Consider the following 18,608-nt stretch of genomic DNA (forward strand, 5'->3'; position numbering starts at 1 on the left):
TGCTTGCAAGACTGGAAACTTTGGAACAGAGCAGCTCAGATCTAGGGAGACCAGCCCTGAACGGACACCTGAGTCTCCTTAAAGAATCCCTTGCCCTCATGCACCCTCTTCACTGCTACTGAGCAAAGCAGAGGAGCAATGTGCAGGCACCTTTCTGGACACAGTTGCAAAAGAACCTACACACAGTCGAGCAAACCTACAGAGGACTGATTACACTCCACATTCTAAGCTCAAGCTACTTATTCTTCAGTATTGATGGAGAAATCAGCTTCTCTATGAAACATTCTCTGATCATGGTCTCTTAAGACTACATTAGGTGCTACCGCTAGACACAGCTGTGTGCTTAATCCAATGTTCAGAGATGGAGAACACCACCGAAGTGATACATTTTCACTTTTATCTTGAAAGCTACAATGCCAAGTTCATGCAGACACCAGTATTATTTTATATTTATGTCCCCAGGACCAAGCCCAGGGCTGGCATGTAACAAGTGCTCAGTCCATGTTTGTTGAATGGAAACTGAAAGAATGACAATGCCACGGCCACATCTGGCACATGGGCCACGTTACTGTGGAGGTGAAAAGATAAAGACTTAGCTGCTCAAAAACAAATAAAAAGAAAATAAAAGAAAAAAATAAAAAAGGCTAATAGCATATAGTGCAATGCCATGATACAGTCTCCTTAGCTGGAATGAATGCAGTTATTTATACCGTCGGAACACATCTTTGAACCTGTTACCGCTGACTAAATAACACCTTTGTATGTCTATGCATGGAGACATATGATTTATTATAATGAAAATAATTTATTGCCAAACACTTATAACTAAGAAATACTATTTAGAAAAGAATTTAAATAGATGCATTTTCCTGAGATTCCATTTTCTACATGTAAACCTTGCATGAAGCTTTCAAATTTTTGTATGAATTCTCTATTTAGTTAAAATGCAACAGAATCCTTCCACAAAAGCATTCAGAGATTATTATTTATAGTAGAATAAGTGATACTTATTTATACTACTATAATAGACAACAAATATCACTGAATTAAAAACAATGTTTTATATATGGATCACTCTCCTTGAAAAGAAATAACATTTCATTTCCTTCTCTTGGAAAATGATTTTCCAAAGTGAACTTCCTTCAATTTAAAAAATGTATATGAAGAGATTTCTGCTGGAGTAAAAACATACATCTACCTCAATAAAAAATATAAAAAGATATCTTATACATACAACATTAATAAAGTTTTCATGAAAGTAAGGAACCTAAAAAGACATAATTCTTTGCAAACTTTCCCATCATTTATGACAGACATAAGGTATTAATTTACTCTCTGCTTCTTTTAACTTTATTCTATTTTTCTAAAACATCTTTAGAATAACATATTGGAATGAGGACTGGAGAATGTACTTTGGGTATATTTTATAGACAGTAGGTGTGATCAATGCAATTATCAAGAATAAAGCAGACACACTTGACCTTTTATCACAGTTGCACACAGTAAAGCTTCTTGAAGTAGTCAGAAGGGAAAGCGCTGCATACACAGAGCACAAAATACAGTCTAAAAGTATTTCACATGCTTAGTTACATGCAACTCCACGAAAATCTCAGGTAAAGAAAGTATGTGTTTAATGACTTCTTTTCCCAAAGACAAAACTATTCAAAAACTTTTGAGATCTCTTAATCACTACACACTTTTACAATGCTAAAGAAGAAAAATTAGAAATTATTAATTTTTAAAATTACCCAGCAACTCCATTGCATCATCTTCATTATCAATATCTTCCTCTGTTACAGATGGGGTAGGGCTGTGGATGGACTCAAAGGAATCTTGAGAAAGCATTGCTGCTAGAAGCTTCTTGTGCTGCTGCTGCTGCTGCTTTAATCCTTTAGTCTTGGGTTCCATCTTTAAACTGAAGAAACGTTTAAATGTTAGTTATCTGAGGTAAGTAAAGAAAATCTACAATTATCATTCTACTGTTATGCAAATTTACACACATTACTTCAGGTGTCCTCAAGGACAATGGAAATAAGGAATCTAAGACATCCTTTGATACCTCACCAAAAACTTCCCAAGTGGGTCAGAGGAGCTGAAACTCCTGACCTCACTTAAAAGAGAAATCCACTTAAACCAACTGTTGTCCATTAAGAATTGGCATTCAGTGTTAAAAGATTTCTGGACTGTGTTAAGGAAGAAATCGGAAGTTCAGATTACTATTCCTTTCTTTACTAAGTGAATTCATGTCTAGCAAAACACAAGCAATGGGATGTGTATTTTACCACACTAAAAAATTTTTAAAAACCAACTTGATTTCTTTTGTATATGTGCATTTAATTGTCCCAGAACTATTTGAAGAAATGACTATCCTTTTCCCCACTGAACTGTCTTGAAATAGTTATAGTACTTTTAGGTATATCTTTTTATAAAGTCTTTTTAGTGACTGCTCTTTCTGTTATGTATATGAAATGTATCACAGTTAGAAGACTGTCACGCAAGTATCAATATTAGTTTGAGTAAAATGTGGACACCTTACTTCCATTTCACTTTCTTTACCATTTCAAAATGTAGTTAGCTAGTTGGTTAGTTTTTGTTAGATAAGGTCTTGCTTTGTGGTCCAGTCTAGCTGTGAACTCTGTAGCCCAGGCTGATGTCAAACTATCGATCTTCCTGCCTCGACTTCCTTAGTGTTGTGATTACAGACATGTGCAGCTACAATTCGCTCCTGTTCTACTTTTAAATAATACCACTTTATGTATCAAGTGGCATTGTATTTTGTTGCAATAATTAAATATTTTTAAGACTCAGGAAGGTATCCACTGGATATACTATTCATCTTTTTTTATCGACAAGATTCTGTTTATCATTTCCATTCTGTTTGAAGAACCTCCTTTGGTCATTCTATAGGCAAACATTTAGTATCCCATTCTTCCACTTCTCCTTTGTTTAAAAGATCTTAATTATCTCTTCAGTTTACTAGCTGTAGAACATGTGGTTAACAGAGTTTTTGATACTTTCTTCTGGCTTATGTATTTTCAAATGAAAAGTCCACAGTTGTTCAAATTGATATTGTTTTGAAGATATATATCTCTGCATACACCTCCTGCTGCTTTCAAGGTTTCTTCTTTGATATTGGCTTCCAGAAGTTTACTTATGATATGCATTATATGAAATTCTTTGGGTTTATTCCATTTGGGGTTTTCTAAGATTCTTGAATCTACTGAGTTATATCACACAGGATATTTGAGAACTTTTCAGTTGTTTCTCTTTCTAGTTCTTGTTCAACCTGCTTGCTTTCCCTCTCTCTGGGACTCAGCTATAGGATGATCAGATCTTTTTTATTCTCCCATAGGTCCCTGAGGCTGATACAGTTTTTCATTTTATGTAATCTCTGTTGTTCAGAATGGGTAAATTTCATGCATGTATCATCACATTCAGTGATTTTGTCTTCTGTCATTTCCACCCTAATATTGTGTCATCCAACAAGCTTTTAAAAAATGTTTGTTATTTCTTTTTCAGTTCTATAATCCTCACTGTGTTATTATTTTGCAGTATCCCTTTCTTTGCTGTTTTATACATTTATTTGTTGCAAGAGAATTTAAAATTTCTTATTGAATCATTTTTATGATGATTACTTTAAGTTTCTTGCCTGATAGTTCAATCTTCTGATTCACTTCAGTGCAGGGATCAGATGATGGTCTTTTATCATTCACATGGTGTTGTGACTAGCCTGGCTCTTGTTAGCAATGGTGCTTTAAGCAATTGTGCCCTATACAATTTGGCCATGACTTCAGAGTCCCTGGGTCCTATATATATCTTTTTTTTAGAAGGCAGCCACCTACTAGTAACCACAATAGCACAACCAAATATACAAGATGCCTGATTGTACCAAGCTTTGTGGCCATTAATCTAACCTTGTAACTGATAGTCATTCATATAACTGATGATCTCACCCCACTAGCTAATCAGAAGAACTGCCAGGCTGTCCTGACACACCTTTGTAACCCCTGCTTGTGCCTCATATAAAATGCTGGCTCAGAGACACTCGCTACCTGGCTTTTTTTGGAAGTTATTCCAGTCAAGACCATCGGTGTAAAATAAAGCTGTTCACTGCCTCATGACTTCCTCCAGTGTCCTTCCTTTCCTGAACTCAGCTCTACCACAACAGATCTAATGAGCATCAGCAATAATAGGGAAACTGATATTATGCATCTCCTGATAAGACACAATGAAGAAGTACAGAATATCATCATCTATGAAGACCTGTTTCCAAACACTATTTAGCCTGAATTCCGGAAAGAATCAGATAAATGCAGATATGGGAACAGTGTTTAGGAAAAATGGCTTGAAGCATGCCAATGCCAAGGAAGAAGCCTGAGACAAATTCTACAAATGATCTTTTACTGACTACTAGCTAAAAAAGAAGTAAATACATATATAAGTGAACAAATTCATAAGTGATCTTATTGGGAAACAAGAAGAATTGTAAAAATGCACTCTGTATGAAATAATTTTATGGTATCATTGTTAAATGTTTTGCTATATATAATGATTATGAGTCCCTATTAGGACATGCATGTTAGAGAAGCAAGGACTCCTATGTTATATATAATATCTAAAACTTATTTTTAGATGTTTCACCAAAAAATCAGAGTAGACCAATGATAGATAATAAATCATAAAGTGATAAAGATGGAAAAATATTAACTAGTAAATATGGGTGTAGGTTATATGAATATTGATAATTACTACTCTTAAATTTTCTAAGGCTTGAAACTTTTCTGAATAAAACTAATAGAAATTTGTGGGGAAAATAAGAAAAAATGGGAAGGTATATTTCTAAACAATAATATCTATTTGAGTTTCCACTTCAAGTTAGCTTCCCAGCATAAACAGACTGTTGCTGAGATGTTATAAAAATGCATTCTTGTTTAAATACTTTTAAAATTTTTTAATAGTTATCAGTGTAATTCCAAATAATTAAAGAAATAATGTTTTTCCTGGTTGACCATTTAATGGAAGAATTTTATTTAGTGTTAGCTTCTTGCCATAATATTTGTCTTCATTTCTGCATGTCTTCTACCTGAAAAATAATGTAACCATTTAGGTCTAGAGGTCCCTTTCAACCCAGCTATCCCGCTGCTGGGTATTTTCCCAGAAGACCTAAAAACATCATATCACAGTGATATATGTTCATCTATGTTCATAGCAGCACAATTTATAATTGCTAAATTGTGGAAGCAACCCAAATGTCCATCCACCGAGGATTGGATAAGAAAATTGTGGTACTTTTACATAATGGAATATTACTCACTATAAAGAAAGATAAACTTGAGGCTTTTATAGGTAAATGGTCACAACTAGAGACCATACTCATAAGTGAAATAAATCAGACATATATGTGCAAGCACCACATTGTTTCACTAGTGTAAAACCTGAAAGAGTTAATTTAAACTAGGAGGTATGATAGACATCGTGAAATGATAGGAAAACACTCAAGGGTAAAGGGCAGTTGGGATGTGGGAAAAGAGAAGGGAAAGAATGAGAAATTTTGTATGTATGTATATACAGGATAGTTAACATAGTTGTTCTACTGTCTTCTATTTCTTTGCTGAAAGAACGAGTCAGTGAGTCTTTGATTGATCAATATTGCATGTCTCTATCTGTATTCATGAGAAACCACTTTGAAAATATCAGTATGTAATACAAGAAGCATTGTTAATTTCCTACCACTTTGTTTGTAACTCTGTATTGTCTGTACTGTTCTTTTGCTATTTTGTAAAAGGTTGTCTGTCTGTTAATGTTTTCCTCCTTTTATTTTTAAAATAAAAAAAATAAAGTCTATCTTGACCAACTTCATTGAGAAGTAAACAAAACAAAATAATTCAGAACAAAATTTTATATTTACATTCCTTATCTGATAGATCTAACATGCAAAAAGTTTAATTATTTTAATTCAACTTATTTTAATAATCAGGATATTCGTTTATCAGTTTAGCTTTTGATTAGAATAAAAGATACATATACACATATTGCTTTCAATGACAAATGAACAAAGCTTAGTGATAAGATGCAAACTTTGGCCAAGTTACTAATCTTATCTTTTTGGTTTTTAAAAAAATCTATAATGTAGATTAGAGTAGTACCCACCGTCTATGGTGGTGTGACAATTAAAAAGGACTAGTGTTGTAGCAGAGCAGCAAATAGCTGCATTTATGTGTTTATTGACTAAATCAGTTAACTTTTCCTTTAAGACTTTACATTTTTATATCAAAACCTAGAAGATAACAAAGTATTTTATTTCATAATATTCTATATTTAACAAATTTATGCTTTATGCACAAATTTATGCTTTATGCATATGCTTTATGCATTATGCTTTCATATAAAAAGACAGTTACAATTCTTAGCAAATTTTCCCATTTAGGAATAAATAATAGTTCCCAAAGTGTCATTGTTTGAAGTAGGTATTTTATGAAGATTCTAACTGTGCCGATTTCCTACATATCTAAATATATATAAGATAGTTAGAAATTATATGTTGCATATAAAATTACTGTCTACTTTATTTTGGAAATGTTATTTTATATGAATATGTATAACTGCAATGCTTACTCTTATGCTTACAAGATATATAATTCTGTTTTAATGGTCAACCTTGATCAAAGGAGCAAAACTTGCCTATTTTCAAAAAGCACATCAATCTAAATGTAAACTTCAATTTTGATTTCCAGGTCCACAGCTGATTTTCTTGAGTCCTGCATGCTGAAGGTACTCTGCTTTATGAACCCCATATTATATAACAGCCTCAGAAAGGCCTGGGGCCTGACTCTATTATCAAATACATCAGAATTTCCATATCATTATGTATCAGCATTGTCATTCAGTAGGTTAAATAAAGAAAATGCAGTGCTCAGGTTTTGCTGTTATTAATTATGCAAGTAATATTGGTCCTCACAGTATTTTGAGTTTCACAGCTACAGATAAGCACTGTGAAGAAAATACCTCAATAAAGAACCAAGAGATGAGATTTCAAACACTGCTGGAAGTCAAGTAAGACGGGACCCGGACTTGATGGAATCTCAGAAGGCACAGGTCATGTCACTGGAATGACACCAGGAAACACTGGCAGGACGCTGCCTGGTGACACTGATAAGTAGGCAGTGGGAATAAACTTCTATTTCGAAAAGACTGCACGGAGAGGAGATAGTGAACGTAGATAACACTGAGGAATTCCGTTGGAAAGAGAATGAAAGAGAGCTGAAACAGCTGCTGTTCGAGAGGCTGCCCTTTTTGGTGCTGTTACTGTGCACTGACCCAGGGTCTTTGCACTGCATTACATCCCCAACATTTTTTAATTTCTGAATTTTATTTTGAGACAGGGTCTTATCAAGTTATCAAGTCCCTAAAGTGGCCAGGCTGGGCTCAAACTTGGGATCTCAGGATAAGTTGATCATAACTGGCTGCCTCTCTTATAGAGAACTCCCACTGTGTTTTGATGCTGATGAGCACGATCTGGAAGAAGAGATGGTGCCAGAACACAGGACAGCGACCAACGCTCATGGATGAACAAGTATGAGGATCTAGAGCTAAGAAGGGTCGTCGTCTTGGGTCTGAAGCATGGGAAGGTCACCCACAGTCACAGGAGGAAGCAGAGGGTCGGCGATGGGGTGAGAAGGAGGACTGGCATCCTCCCTGAGGACAGTGTGTGTGAACACCAGGCAAAGGCAGCAGCTTCCCTGGGCAGGTACCAGTGCACTGCCGGGGGTGGTGATCGGATGTTCACTGACACAGACCAGCGCATGTGTTCTTCAGCCTCGGCCAGTTACACCATAGCATAAGTGAATCAGGTCTCAACGGGGTAAAGCTCTATCAGGAAAGTAAAACAAAGGAAATGAGAAGTGAGGGAGTGGAGGGTGTATCCAAGGGACTGACTACAGCACTGGGCCATGGACAGAAGCTAAATAAGAAGGAAAATGAGGGACAAGGCAGTGAGGGGAAGTAAAAAATTGACAGAATCAATAAATTTTCAGTCCAAGTTAAAGTTAGGTGCCAGAGGGAAAGAGCAAGCAGGACAGCAGAGGCTGGACAATGAGGCACTTGAAGTGGACGTTGCACACTACAGATCATACCAAAGAGAAGTTCTACTCTAGGAGACGAGAGAATGAATAGGTGAAGGAAGGTGGAATTCAAGACCAGTGGCAAAGAGTAGGCAAAGGAAATGAGCAGCCAGGTCTGGGAAGAATCACTGATGCTGACACTAATTTCACCAAGTTAGGAAGGGTGTTGAAGAGAGAACATATTTTGGGAAAGTGGGATGGTGTGGAGATTGGCAAGTTATTGCTACAGGCAGCTGTGGAAGCTGACCACACTGCAAAAACGAGAGATTCAAAGTCACATTTAGCAAAGTCTGTAAGCATTAGAAAAGCAAAGGTAACAGCTTCTTCTGTTTCTGCCCCATAGTTTGAAGACTGAAGAAGTGAAAAATACCATCACTGAGAGAAACTAGCACCCTGGTCAGTGAGGCGACGAGAAGTGGTTGAGGTAATTCCAAGTGCATTTAACTTTTAAATCCCTTCAGCCAGGGAGTCTATTTTCCCAGATCTGAGCCTAAATCTTAATAACAGGGTTGCTAGAACTCCTTTCCCAGGTTCTACAGTAAAACATTTAAAGGCACAATTTCGAACAAGAAAGCCTGGCTCAACCACTGACTGGCTATTTCATCTTGAGACAAGGATGGAACCACCCTGGGTTTCCTCATGCCTGAGACAGGGAGAATGATAAGGCTGTCATGAAGATAAAATGAGTTCAGATAAGTAAAGCACCCACACAGCAGTTTCTAAGTCATAACTGGTAGCACTGTGTGTTCAAACAGCGCCAGGGCGGCATTCTGGAGATCTGCTTCTCCTTGATGTATGACATTCCATATAGAGAGAAAGGAAACCAAAGCAGTCTATAAAAACGAAGAGCAGTACATATCTCAGTTTGGTGCTAACATACTCAAAGAATCCATTTGGCTTCGGTTTGTAAGCGTAACTTCTAAACTCAGGTCAGCTGGAAAGAGAGCATGTGAAGCTCTCATGCGTCTGCCTGTCCAAGAGGAGCCTTTGCTGTCCGCCTCCTGTCCTCCACCTCCCCACATACCTGTCCTTGCTTCTTTCCGTCTCACACTCTTTTCTAAGCACAAGTAAGCATTAGTTTGATCTGACACTATGTACTTCCCGTGGTGGGAAATTGGGCGACTTCTCTCTTGAACTATCTCCTGAACTTCTGGAATTCACCCTCAGAGCCGCGTAGGCAGAATCTGTACCTTTTCCTGCCTCTTGTCAGAAGTGACAGGGTCCCTTTGCACTAAGGTTCAGGCAGTTGAAGAGATCAGAAAAAGTTCCACAGTCACTTGGTGCATTTATATTTTTATGTATGACTCTTTAAAAGGATGTCTAAATATGTTAATTGTAAATTGATGTGTAAATCATTTTAGCAGATACTCATTAAATGCTTGCTGTATACCCAGCCTGTGTGCACCAAAAGGCAGAAATAAGAATTTGAGGGGTGAGGTTCTCTGTACTTTAAAGTAAGTGCTTTAGATGTAGAAGTACTTTTCTTTTTCATGTTGATCTTGTCCAGTATCAAGAACATTATCTGGTATTAATGTTCAGGAAATATTTAACAGTTTACTTTCTCTTTTTGACTCTCTGTTCTCAGACATACACATCACATACATTCAAGTTTATTTTAAATAGATAATATGTCTTTTAACTTGACAGTTATAAAAATCCAGGGAAACAAGATCGGTACTGAAATAGAAAAAAATGTAGATATGAATGTGAGAGATGATGAACAAATAATGGATCATAAATGCATAATTCCTACTCCTCAACCCACAATGAGCAATGCGATTCCATGAGGGTTGAAGCAAGTGTTTTCTTTTGTCCGATTAAAATTTGTGGCTTAATCATCACTATATCTGAGGGCTGGAAGACCTGAATATAGATTTAGCCCCAAATGATGCTTGTCTAATAGACATGGAGTTCAGCTATAACTAGTACTGGGTTTCATGTAATTATTTGAATTTTAATACTCTACATAGATGTGCTGAAATAAATGTGTGATATATTTATTGATTTTAAAATAATTTGTCATGAGGTATAAATTTGTATATTTTTTAGATTTTTTAAGGATTCTGTTCTTTAGTTGCTCATGTTAGAGCATCCCTAAGCTATTTAATTTAACTTTATCTCTGCAATATGCTTTATACATTTTCTGTCATGACTACAATAACCAAGACATGATGAAATTAGGTGGGCTTTTTTGTTATTGTTCTTGGAGTTCATATGTAAAAGAGTAACCCATCTTTAATACATTTTCTTTCTTTATTCTAACTTATTTTCCATCATACCATCCATCATTACTTGAATTTATAGCATATATTTGTATATTTGTATATTCACTTGTTTATTGTTTGCCTCTCCTTGGAAAGGAAATATTTCCAGGCTTTGTTCACTAACAAATCAGAAGAAAGTTGTGCTTTAGTGAAAGAGAAAACTTCTTAACAGGAAGTGAATTTGACTTGTATTTCAATATTTAATATTTATTTCTAAATGATAATATTTCTATTAATTTTATGGCACATTTACAACCTCAAACAATGCTCAGTTAACAAAGCTGATTCACTCTAGATCTATCATATTTATAGATAAAATTCTTACTTTATTTTTTTGTTTGTTTGTTTTTTTTTTTTCTGGTACCGGGAATCGAACTCATGACCTTCCGCTTGCCAGGCAGGCACTGTGCCGCTGAGCTAAATCTCCAGCCTCTAAAATTCTTACTTTAATAAGGTTGTTCAGATTTAAAGGAGTCTTATTAGGTTTTCAAGGCTTGATGAGCTTATTTACAGATTCACATTTAAGATTTAGCTGGTAATTATAGGAAATTCATTACACAGCTATTGCAAAGTCTAATTAAGATAGCTTAAAGTAAGATTATATAGGTTTATTAAACATAGTATTTGTTTACATTTATATTATAAATGTGTGGTTGTTTCTTATAACTTTAAATATACAATGAGTGTATGTTTCCCCACCAGCTCTGTACAAAACTATAGCAACTGATGTGAGCAGGTGGTGTCTCACAAACAGAAAGCCTTCAATAATTTCCCAACATACTTATCTCTCCCTTTTATGAGCCCCTCTTCCTTTTCTTGCTCAGATGCTTCACTTTCTTTCTGAAGCTCTCCTAACTCTGAACTTATTTGGGAATCTAAAACAGATATGGCAGGAAAATGTCCATGACAACACATACAACATTTTGTCTGTGATTCCCATAGATTCACAGATCTCTTGCGTCCTTTCCAGAGATCATCTAGGGATCACGGGCTTCATATTAGCAGCTCTTGGCTTATACCATTAGCTTCTCTATATTGTGCTCCAGATTTCCTCCATGTTAGTTAGCATGAAACCCCTTAAGTTTCAGCTGTATATACCAAAGTTATTGACCCTCTCTACACAACCTTGTACTGGGAGCATTAGGCAAGAAAAAGTTCAGATAGAATATGTTGCTCTAAAAAATCGTTCCAGGAAAATGATTTAGGTAAGTTTATGCTCAAAAGACTCAGGGTTATTATATTAGCCTATCACATATGTATAATTCTGCATGAGCGGTAAATGTGGCTATGTACTAAAGACTGACTATTCTCAAAGCAACTATTCAGATAAGACTTAAAACAATAAACAATAGAAAAAACCAAGTTAGCAAAATGGGTGAAAAGGGGCTGGGGATTTAGCTCAGCGGCAAAAGCGCCTGCCTGGCAAGCGCAAGGTCGTGAGTTCGGTTCCCGGTACCGGAGAAAAACCAAAAAAAAAACAAAAAAACAAACAAACAAAAAAACAAGATGGGTGAAAAATACAGATAGACTATAACCAGTCCTTTTTTAGGGTCCTCATTATTTAATTTTTTTTTTGTTTTAGGAAAAATAAAACACAATTTCATAACAAAATAATAAAAGAATGACAATAGTTAATATATTGTATCATATTCAAAATAATCGGAGTACAAGACACAGACAAAACTTTCAGTGAATTAAGAGAAACTCATAGTATAACTAAAACAAATTAGCATATACAGTCTTGTGAATATGCATTTCTTAGCAGGTATCTCATAACAGCCATGCCTCCTACAAGATGCTGGTTGATAACAACCATGTATCAGCCCCAATTAGGAAAGAAAATTGGATAAATTCAGGCTTAAAAATCAAAGTTGAGAATCAATTATTTGAAAGGTCTAGAAAATCACTTGTTATGTTAATGTTTAAGACTGTTAAATTATAATACAAGTTCATTACTATTTAAACATAAAAGCTAAAAGGTATAGACTCTAGTGCCATTTAAAATTTCTAACCCTAATTCATCCAAATCAAATCTAATGTTATGTGAGTTATTTGTAGTAGGCCAGGAATCTTGTTTTGTTTTAAAATATAGGAGGAATATAATCTCTAACTCATAGTTTAACACTCTTCTCTACATTTAATTCAGATACACACGTATTTTTCTGATTAATGAGGCATCTAGGTAGGATATTACCACTTTTTCATGTCAGAGATAATATATCAGCCCGTAATTTAAAGACAGAGAAAAATAATGATGAAACAATCTTTCAAGAAATATATTTGGGGAAGAATTTTGTGGATTGAATTGTCTGAGTAAAGGATTCAACTAGGATTGCAGAAAGAATTCACTTTTATTGAGTATTCTACAAAGAATGAAAACTCACTGAAGCTAGGAAGAAAGTAAAACCACCGACATTTGCAGTAAATAGCTATGATTATTATTAAGAGTAAATGAAAGTTGACATTTCTCTATTTTATATTTCAGAATGAAAGATCGAACAATGCCTAAAGATAAAGGTCTACTGGGCTTTATAAGTCTGGTGTTAAAAATAAAATTACTTTCATTGGCAGGTGAAATTGATCTGGCATTTCACAAAAGAAGATAACTGGATTTTTAAAAAACTATTTAAATAATTTAAAAGTTATTTCTCATGGAAATTGAATCAGTTTTATAGATGCCTCAAGCACACTAATGAGTATTCTCAACTTCTTCCCCTCCAGCCAAGAGATAAGTCAAAGGATAGAATCTCTGAAAGTTATTACATTGTAGAAGTACAATTTTCTCTTTGAGGAAAAAATAAGTTATTGGTTGGGGCTAAATTCAATATGGGAAATACGAACTTACTATAGCTACAGCATGGAGAGAAAAGTCTTCCGTGGTGGTTGGCTAATAAAAGTCAGAGAAAATTTATGTTCCTGTCACATTTTAATTCATGAGTATGTAAGTCCATTTTCTGATCCTGTTTAAGATAAAACTCCCAAAATGCATTTCATCCCAATTTCCCTGAAGTTTCCATTTTTTATTTTGAGTTGTATTCATTATAGTTGCTATTGACAAAAGATGGTGAATAAAGAATATACTTTTTCTAATAAATATGATCTGGACATTTTAACATTACTGTACTTCGTGTCTACCAGTGTATAGATGCTAAGACCAGTCTCTCACCATTTTAAACATCAGGGCTGAGTGAAATCAGTTATGTGTGCTTCTTAGTTCGTATATCATAATAGTTTAAAACATTAAAGAGAAAATCCAAATAAATAATGTTCATAGGTCTCTACTATAAACTTAAATAGCTGTAAACCAAGATTTGTCTTTCTTTATATTCCACATAAACTCTCCCTCTTAGAGTCCACTCATTATACATTTAGTAGTTTTTGCAATGACTAGCTACATCTTTTTAGGATAGCAGAAGTCCCCACTCTCTAATTCTTAACAGCTAGCCACTTGCTTCCCAATAATAGTCAGTCCTGACCTACAGTCTATGACCTTGGAATTACTTCTGCACTGGTTTTAGTAGCAAAAAGATGGTAACCTCCTAATGTTAAGAAAACAATCAAACAAAAACCCACAGGCAAGTACAGTAGTACAGTAACACTCTAATTTAAAAATAGTAATTAAGTTTTTAATGGACAGATAAAATTATATCTACAGTGTACACCATGATGTTTTGAACTTTAACCAATTTAACCATTGTAGAATGGTTAAATTTAGCTATTCTTTATCCACTGTGGAGTCAATCAATTTCATATGTAAAATTACTATCATGGATTTCATCAAGATCATGTGCTTAGTTTTACTTTCCCTTTTAATGACTGAAATAGAGTACTGGAAGACAGCTCATCTCACCTTCCTGCAGCACTAGAGCCACTGTCTTCACTTTCCCACTGATCGTTTTTACTTCTTGGAACTGGGGGCTGCAGCATTTCAGCAGCCAGTGGATCAGCATCATTTTCTTCTCTACCAATCCATTCTCCAATCACACGAGGCCTCAGAAGAGAAGAATTAAAAGCCACTGTTTCCTGAAGGGGAGAAAAGAATGTGCTGCCTTAAATTGCTTTTTCTTGTTAATACACAGCAGGAAAATAACCTTATCTAAAGTTGTGACTGCCCACTCAATCTAAAACATTTTTTTCTCTTGGGCTTGATGTGAAACTTCAGTTCTCTCTGTATCTACACAATGACTTGTTCTACCATGTGTGAGTTATGCTAGTTCCCAAAGGTCACTGCGACCTAGGAGTGAAACCCTGCAATTTGCTATGGAAGGTTACATGTGTGTTCTCAGGAAGGAAGAGTGAAACTACTATCTATGTTGGGAAGGAGAAGCTGCAATGAGACCCACAAAGTTAAAGAATGCGGTAAATACTATAGCTTCTCTGCAGGAAACTGGGTTGGCACCGAGAGACAAAAGCAAGAAGAGATAGGTGCAGATGTTTGAATTATCTTCAAATGGGAGGCATTTTATTTTATTTTTTTTATTTTTTTGGTTTTTCTCTGGGACCAGGAACCGAACTCACGACCTTGCGCTTGTCAGGCAGGCGCTTTTGCTGCTGAGCTAAATCCCCAGCCCCTGGGAGGCATTTTAAACTTACAAGGATCCAGTAAAGGTCTGAGGTAAAGAAATTATCAGCAACTTGTATGTCACACTAATGCGAAAATGTTAGTCTCTTTTTACAAAACCGAAGTGAGGTGACTCAATTATACAACCTGGCTATGATGTAGCTATGAAAATGGTATTCAGAACACTGAATACATGTGATTTCTAAGGGTCTACTGGGTGCAAAAACAAGTTAAGTAGCATTATCTATAGTGTGGGCTAAATTTTGTTCAAAAATCGTATGGGTTTATTTATACTATTCATTCCTTAATTCATAAACTTATTCTTTCTCTAACATTTATGTACACTTGGTATTGTACATAACTGATATTCCATGGTAATAATGAATAAGAACAAAATTTAATAAAGGTTTTATCCTTATGTAGGAACCACAGATGATTTTAAGTGTTTTCATATCTTTTCAATTATACAATGGATATGTACTTATCTGGTCTTTTCAAAAATACCTCGATCTGAGAAACACATGAGTTGCTTAAAATATGTTTAGGGAAAAGCTTTGGTATAAAAAGCCTTAAACAAATACTTAAGAATTTGGATGTGGTGTTCTGAATCATTACAATTTACAAAAGCATTATATGAATTCAATATACAGTTCAATACAAACATAACATCATAATACATAAATGTAATAAATAATTAATATATAAACACAATATAAAAAACAACACAAAATATAACTAAATCATACTTGATAAGCATTTCTCTAAATGATGACAAGTTGGATATCTTAATATTATTTAAACCTACATGAAAATATAGCAGGTAAACTGTATATGAGTGTTTTTACGACAATAAATTTCAACGACAAATTCTGAGTCAAGATAATGAAGAATTCCAGTGAATTTCAGCTGTGAAATTGTCAAATCAATTTAATGTTTTGAAATAATTGAAAAGACATATTCATCTGCCACAATTTAATAGAATTTGAAGAAAAGTAATTAGAATTTAAATGGTAATGCATATTTAAATCTATAAATTTATAGATTAAAATATAATTAATTCTATGTTTATTTTTAAAAATAGATTAAGGCAAAGACTTGCTTTGGAATAAAAAAAAATTATGAACATATTTACAGCTCCAGAATCCTTTTTGACCTATTTTTCTTGAAAATGTTATTATTTGAATATCATTTTCTCTAATTGTAAAGTGGAAGTGATGAGAATTATAAAATTTATTGTATCAAATATGTCAGTATGCAACATAATAAAACTATAAAATTCTGAGTATATGCTACATATAGTTAGTTAAGGACATAGACCCAATTCAAACCATTTCTATATATGTGATATATCTGGAAATAAAATGGTAAACAGAATTGCCCAAATTGCTCAGGTTGGGTAAGAACAGATGTTTGGTTGTCAGTATAGGCAGAGGAAGAACAACAGGGAATTGATGTGGGTTTTTACTGTATAAAGTTTTATTTCATAAAGTACCGGAGAGGTTGGATAATTAATTGAATGCGATTAATCTTATCTATATAATGGTATAGAATTGAGCTTGGAGGTTTGTCTTGCTCTAAATTCAACAACAGCATAAGAAGTGGTACAAAAAAACTAACCACTGAAACAACAGGAATGAGTGGATTTAGGCGGTGTAAACAAAAAGAAATGAAATGCGATTTAGAGTTAGGTATGATAAAAAAGAGTTGAGAACTGCAGAGAATCAGAAGTAACTCCTTGATTGCTTACTGCGAAGTTAAATAAAATGATAGACACCATTGCTGTTGCAAAGTAGAGCACAGAGTGAAGGATAAATGGTTTGATGTTCAAGATGTTTAACTCCAACCGGGGGCAGAAATTTAGTAAGAAAAAGCCCAGAAGCAAGGCAACCAAAGAGCTGCAAACAAGGTCAGGGGGGTTAGAAAGTCAATGCTTATGAGTGAAAAAATAGGACTCTCCTACTTTTATGTTTCTGCACAAACTTTTTCATATGATAGTTTTCATGAAAGAGGAAGCAAAGAATAATTTCTCTTTTAAAAAGTGTTGTGTCTCTCTGAAAATCCTTGAATCTAGTCTACTCTCATGTAGGTTAAAATAGCAGGCTTATCTTTGGCTGTATTATTTAGATTTCATTAAGCTAAGCAAGAATCTTTCCATCTATCCCTCTCAAAGTGAAGAGAGCGATTCTCAATGCTACACGTACAAGACTACAAACATTAGTATCTCGTAAAATAAATGTAAAGATGCACATGAACACACAGTGTTTTAAAAAATATCTTAAGCACATGGTAAACAAATAATTTAAAATTTCTCAGATAATTTTTGCAAATCAGAATTAACCTTTAGAAATATAAAACTACATTATGTTTCCCCTTTCCAGGTTAGAGTTCCCTAGATATTGAGGTTCTTAAGCAAGCACATTTAAATTTATGGAGCAAAACATTTTTTAGTGAGAAATTCTGCTAAAGGTCACAGATTTGCTTAGTGCAGTCCATCGGCAACAAGCTCACATATATAGGAACTAGTTACTGTATCCCAGATTAGCTCTCACCAAGAAGGTTGCTCCCTTGCCTAACTCACAGTGAATTCAACTGCTCTGACCACGAGCTAAATTCTGTTATCATTTGGATCTTAAATGTTCCTAGGGGCTATGACTCACAGGATTTGTTACTAGCCTTTGTTGTTGTTGTGGGACAGTAGATCCTTTAGGAGGTGGGACCTGCTGGAAGGAAGTTAGGTCATTCTCACTGATGGCTTTCTTCCCCTCTCTTTGCTTCCCAGCCACCACTAGGAGAGCAGCTTTTCTCTATCATGTCTTCCCGACCAGGACACTCTCCCTTACCACAAATCCCAAGCAGATGGGGCAGGCAAACATGGGCTTGGCAATGATTTGAGACAGAAGCAACATGCATACAGAAGGATAAATAATGAACTTCTCAGTAAATGATTCTAAGAAAGTTATCTATAATGGAGACAGTATCTTCCAACTTTTTGCCCTACTAAAAGATAGTAATAATTGCAGGTGGATGGAAGATCTAAATATGAAAAAAATTTGAAAAAAAAAAGGCAGTAATTTTATAAGTCCAAGTGGAAATGGATTTAACAAAACACTAATATTACAAGCTAATATTAAAATATTTATTAATAATGAGCACTATTTAAAAAAAGCTCAGGATAAGTGAATCAGATCGAGGCAGATAACCGACTTTGCCATCCAAAATGCATAATAAACTCACAAAAATCAAAAGAAAAATAGCTGGGTAAAAAAAATTGGGCAAAAGAAATGAGCAGGCATTCAACTTTGCTGAAAATGATAACCTTGGTAAGTGAGTGCAGTAGAAGCTACCTTTCATTAAAATGGATGGCAGACAGTGTTGGCAGGAATCAGAAGTAAAGAAAATATTACAAACTGTTGAATCATATGTAAATTACTATAAACTTCACAAAGAAAAATGCTGAATTATGTAGTAAAGATAAAAATGCACATGACAGAGTGCCAAGAAAGTGAGCTTCTAATTCTGTACCTAAGAGAAGACAGCTATTGCTTATGCAGGCAAGGGAATGTATAAACCAGCATTTGTAGCATCATTTTTTTGGGAAAGAGTAACTTGAAGAAACATGCTTGCAGTACGACACCATTTGTACAAAGTTCAAAACCATACAAA

General features: G+C 34.8%; 1 protein-coding gene across 3 annotated transcripts in view; it reads right to left on the reverse strand.

Moving 5' to 3' along the window:
• The window catches only part of LOC102006622 (chromosome unknown open reading frame, human C8orf34), a gene marked incomplete in the record, with an annotated part of 371,108 nt that overhangs the window by 239,484 nt on the left and 113,016 nt on the right, over nucleotides 1-18,608 (reverse strand). For all 3 annotated transcript variants that reach the window (XM_013518173.1, XM_013518172.1, XM_013518171.1), the window contains 2 exon segments: nucleotides 1,749-1,915; nucleotides 14,235-14,407. In XM_013518173.1, coding sequence (XP_013373627.1) covers nucleotides 1,749-1,915; nucleotides 14,235-14,407 — 340 coding nt within the window.

The sequence above is a fragment of the Chinchilla lanigera genome, unplaced genomic scaffold, assembly GCF_000276665.1.
Source record: "Chinchilla lanigera isolate Chin_1 unplaced genomic scaffold, ChiLan1.0 scaffold00043, whole genome shotgun sequence".
Lineage (NCBI taxonomy): Eukaryota > Metazoa > Chordata > Mammalia > Rodentia > Chinchillidae > Chinchilla > Chinchilla lanigera.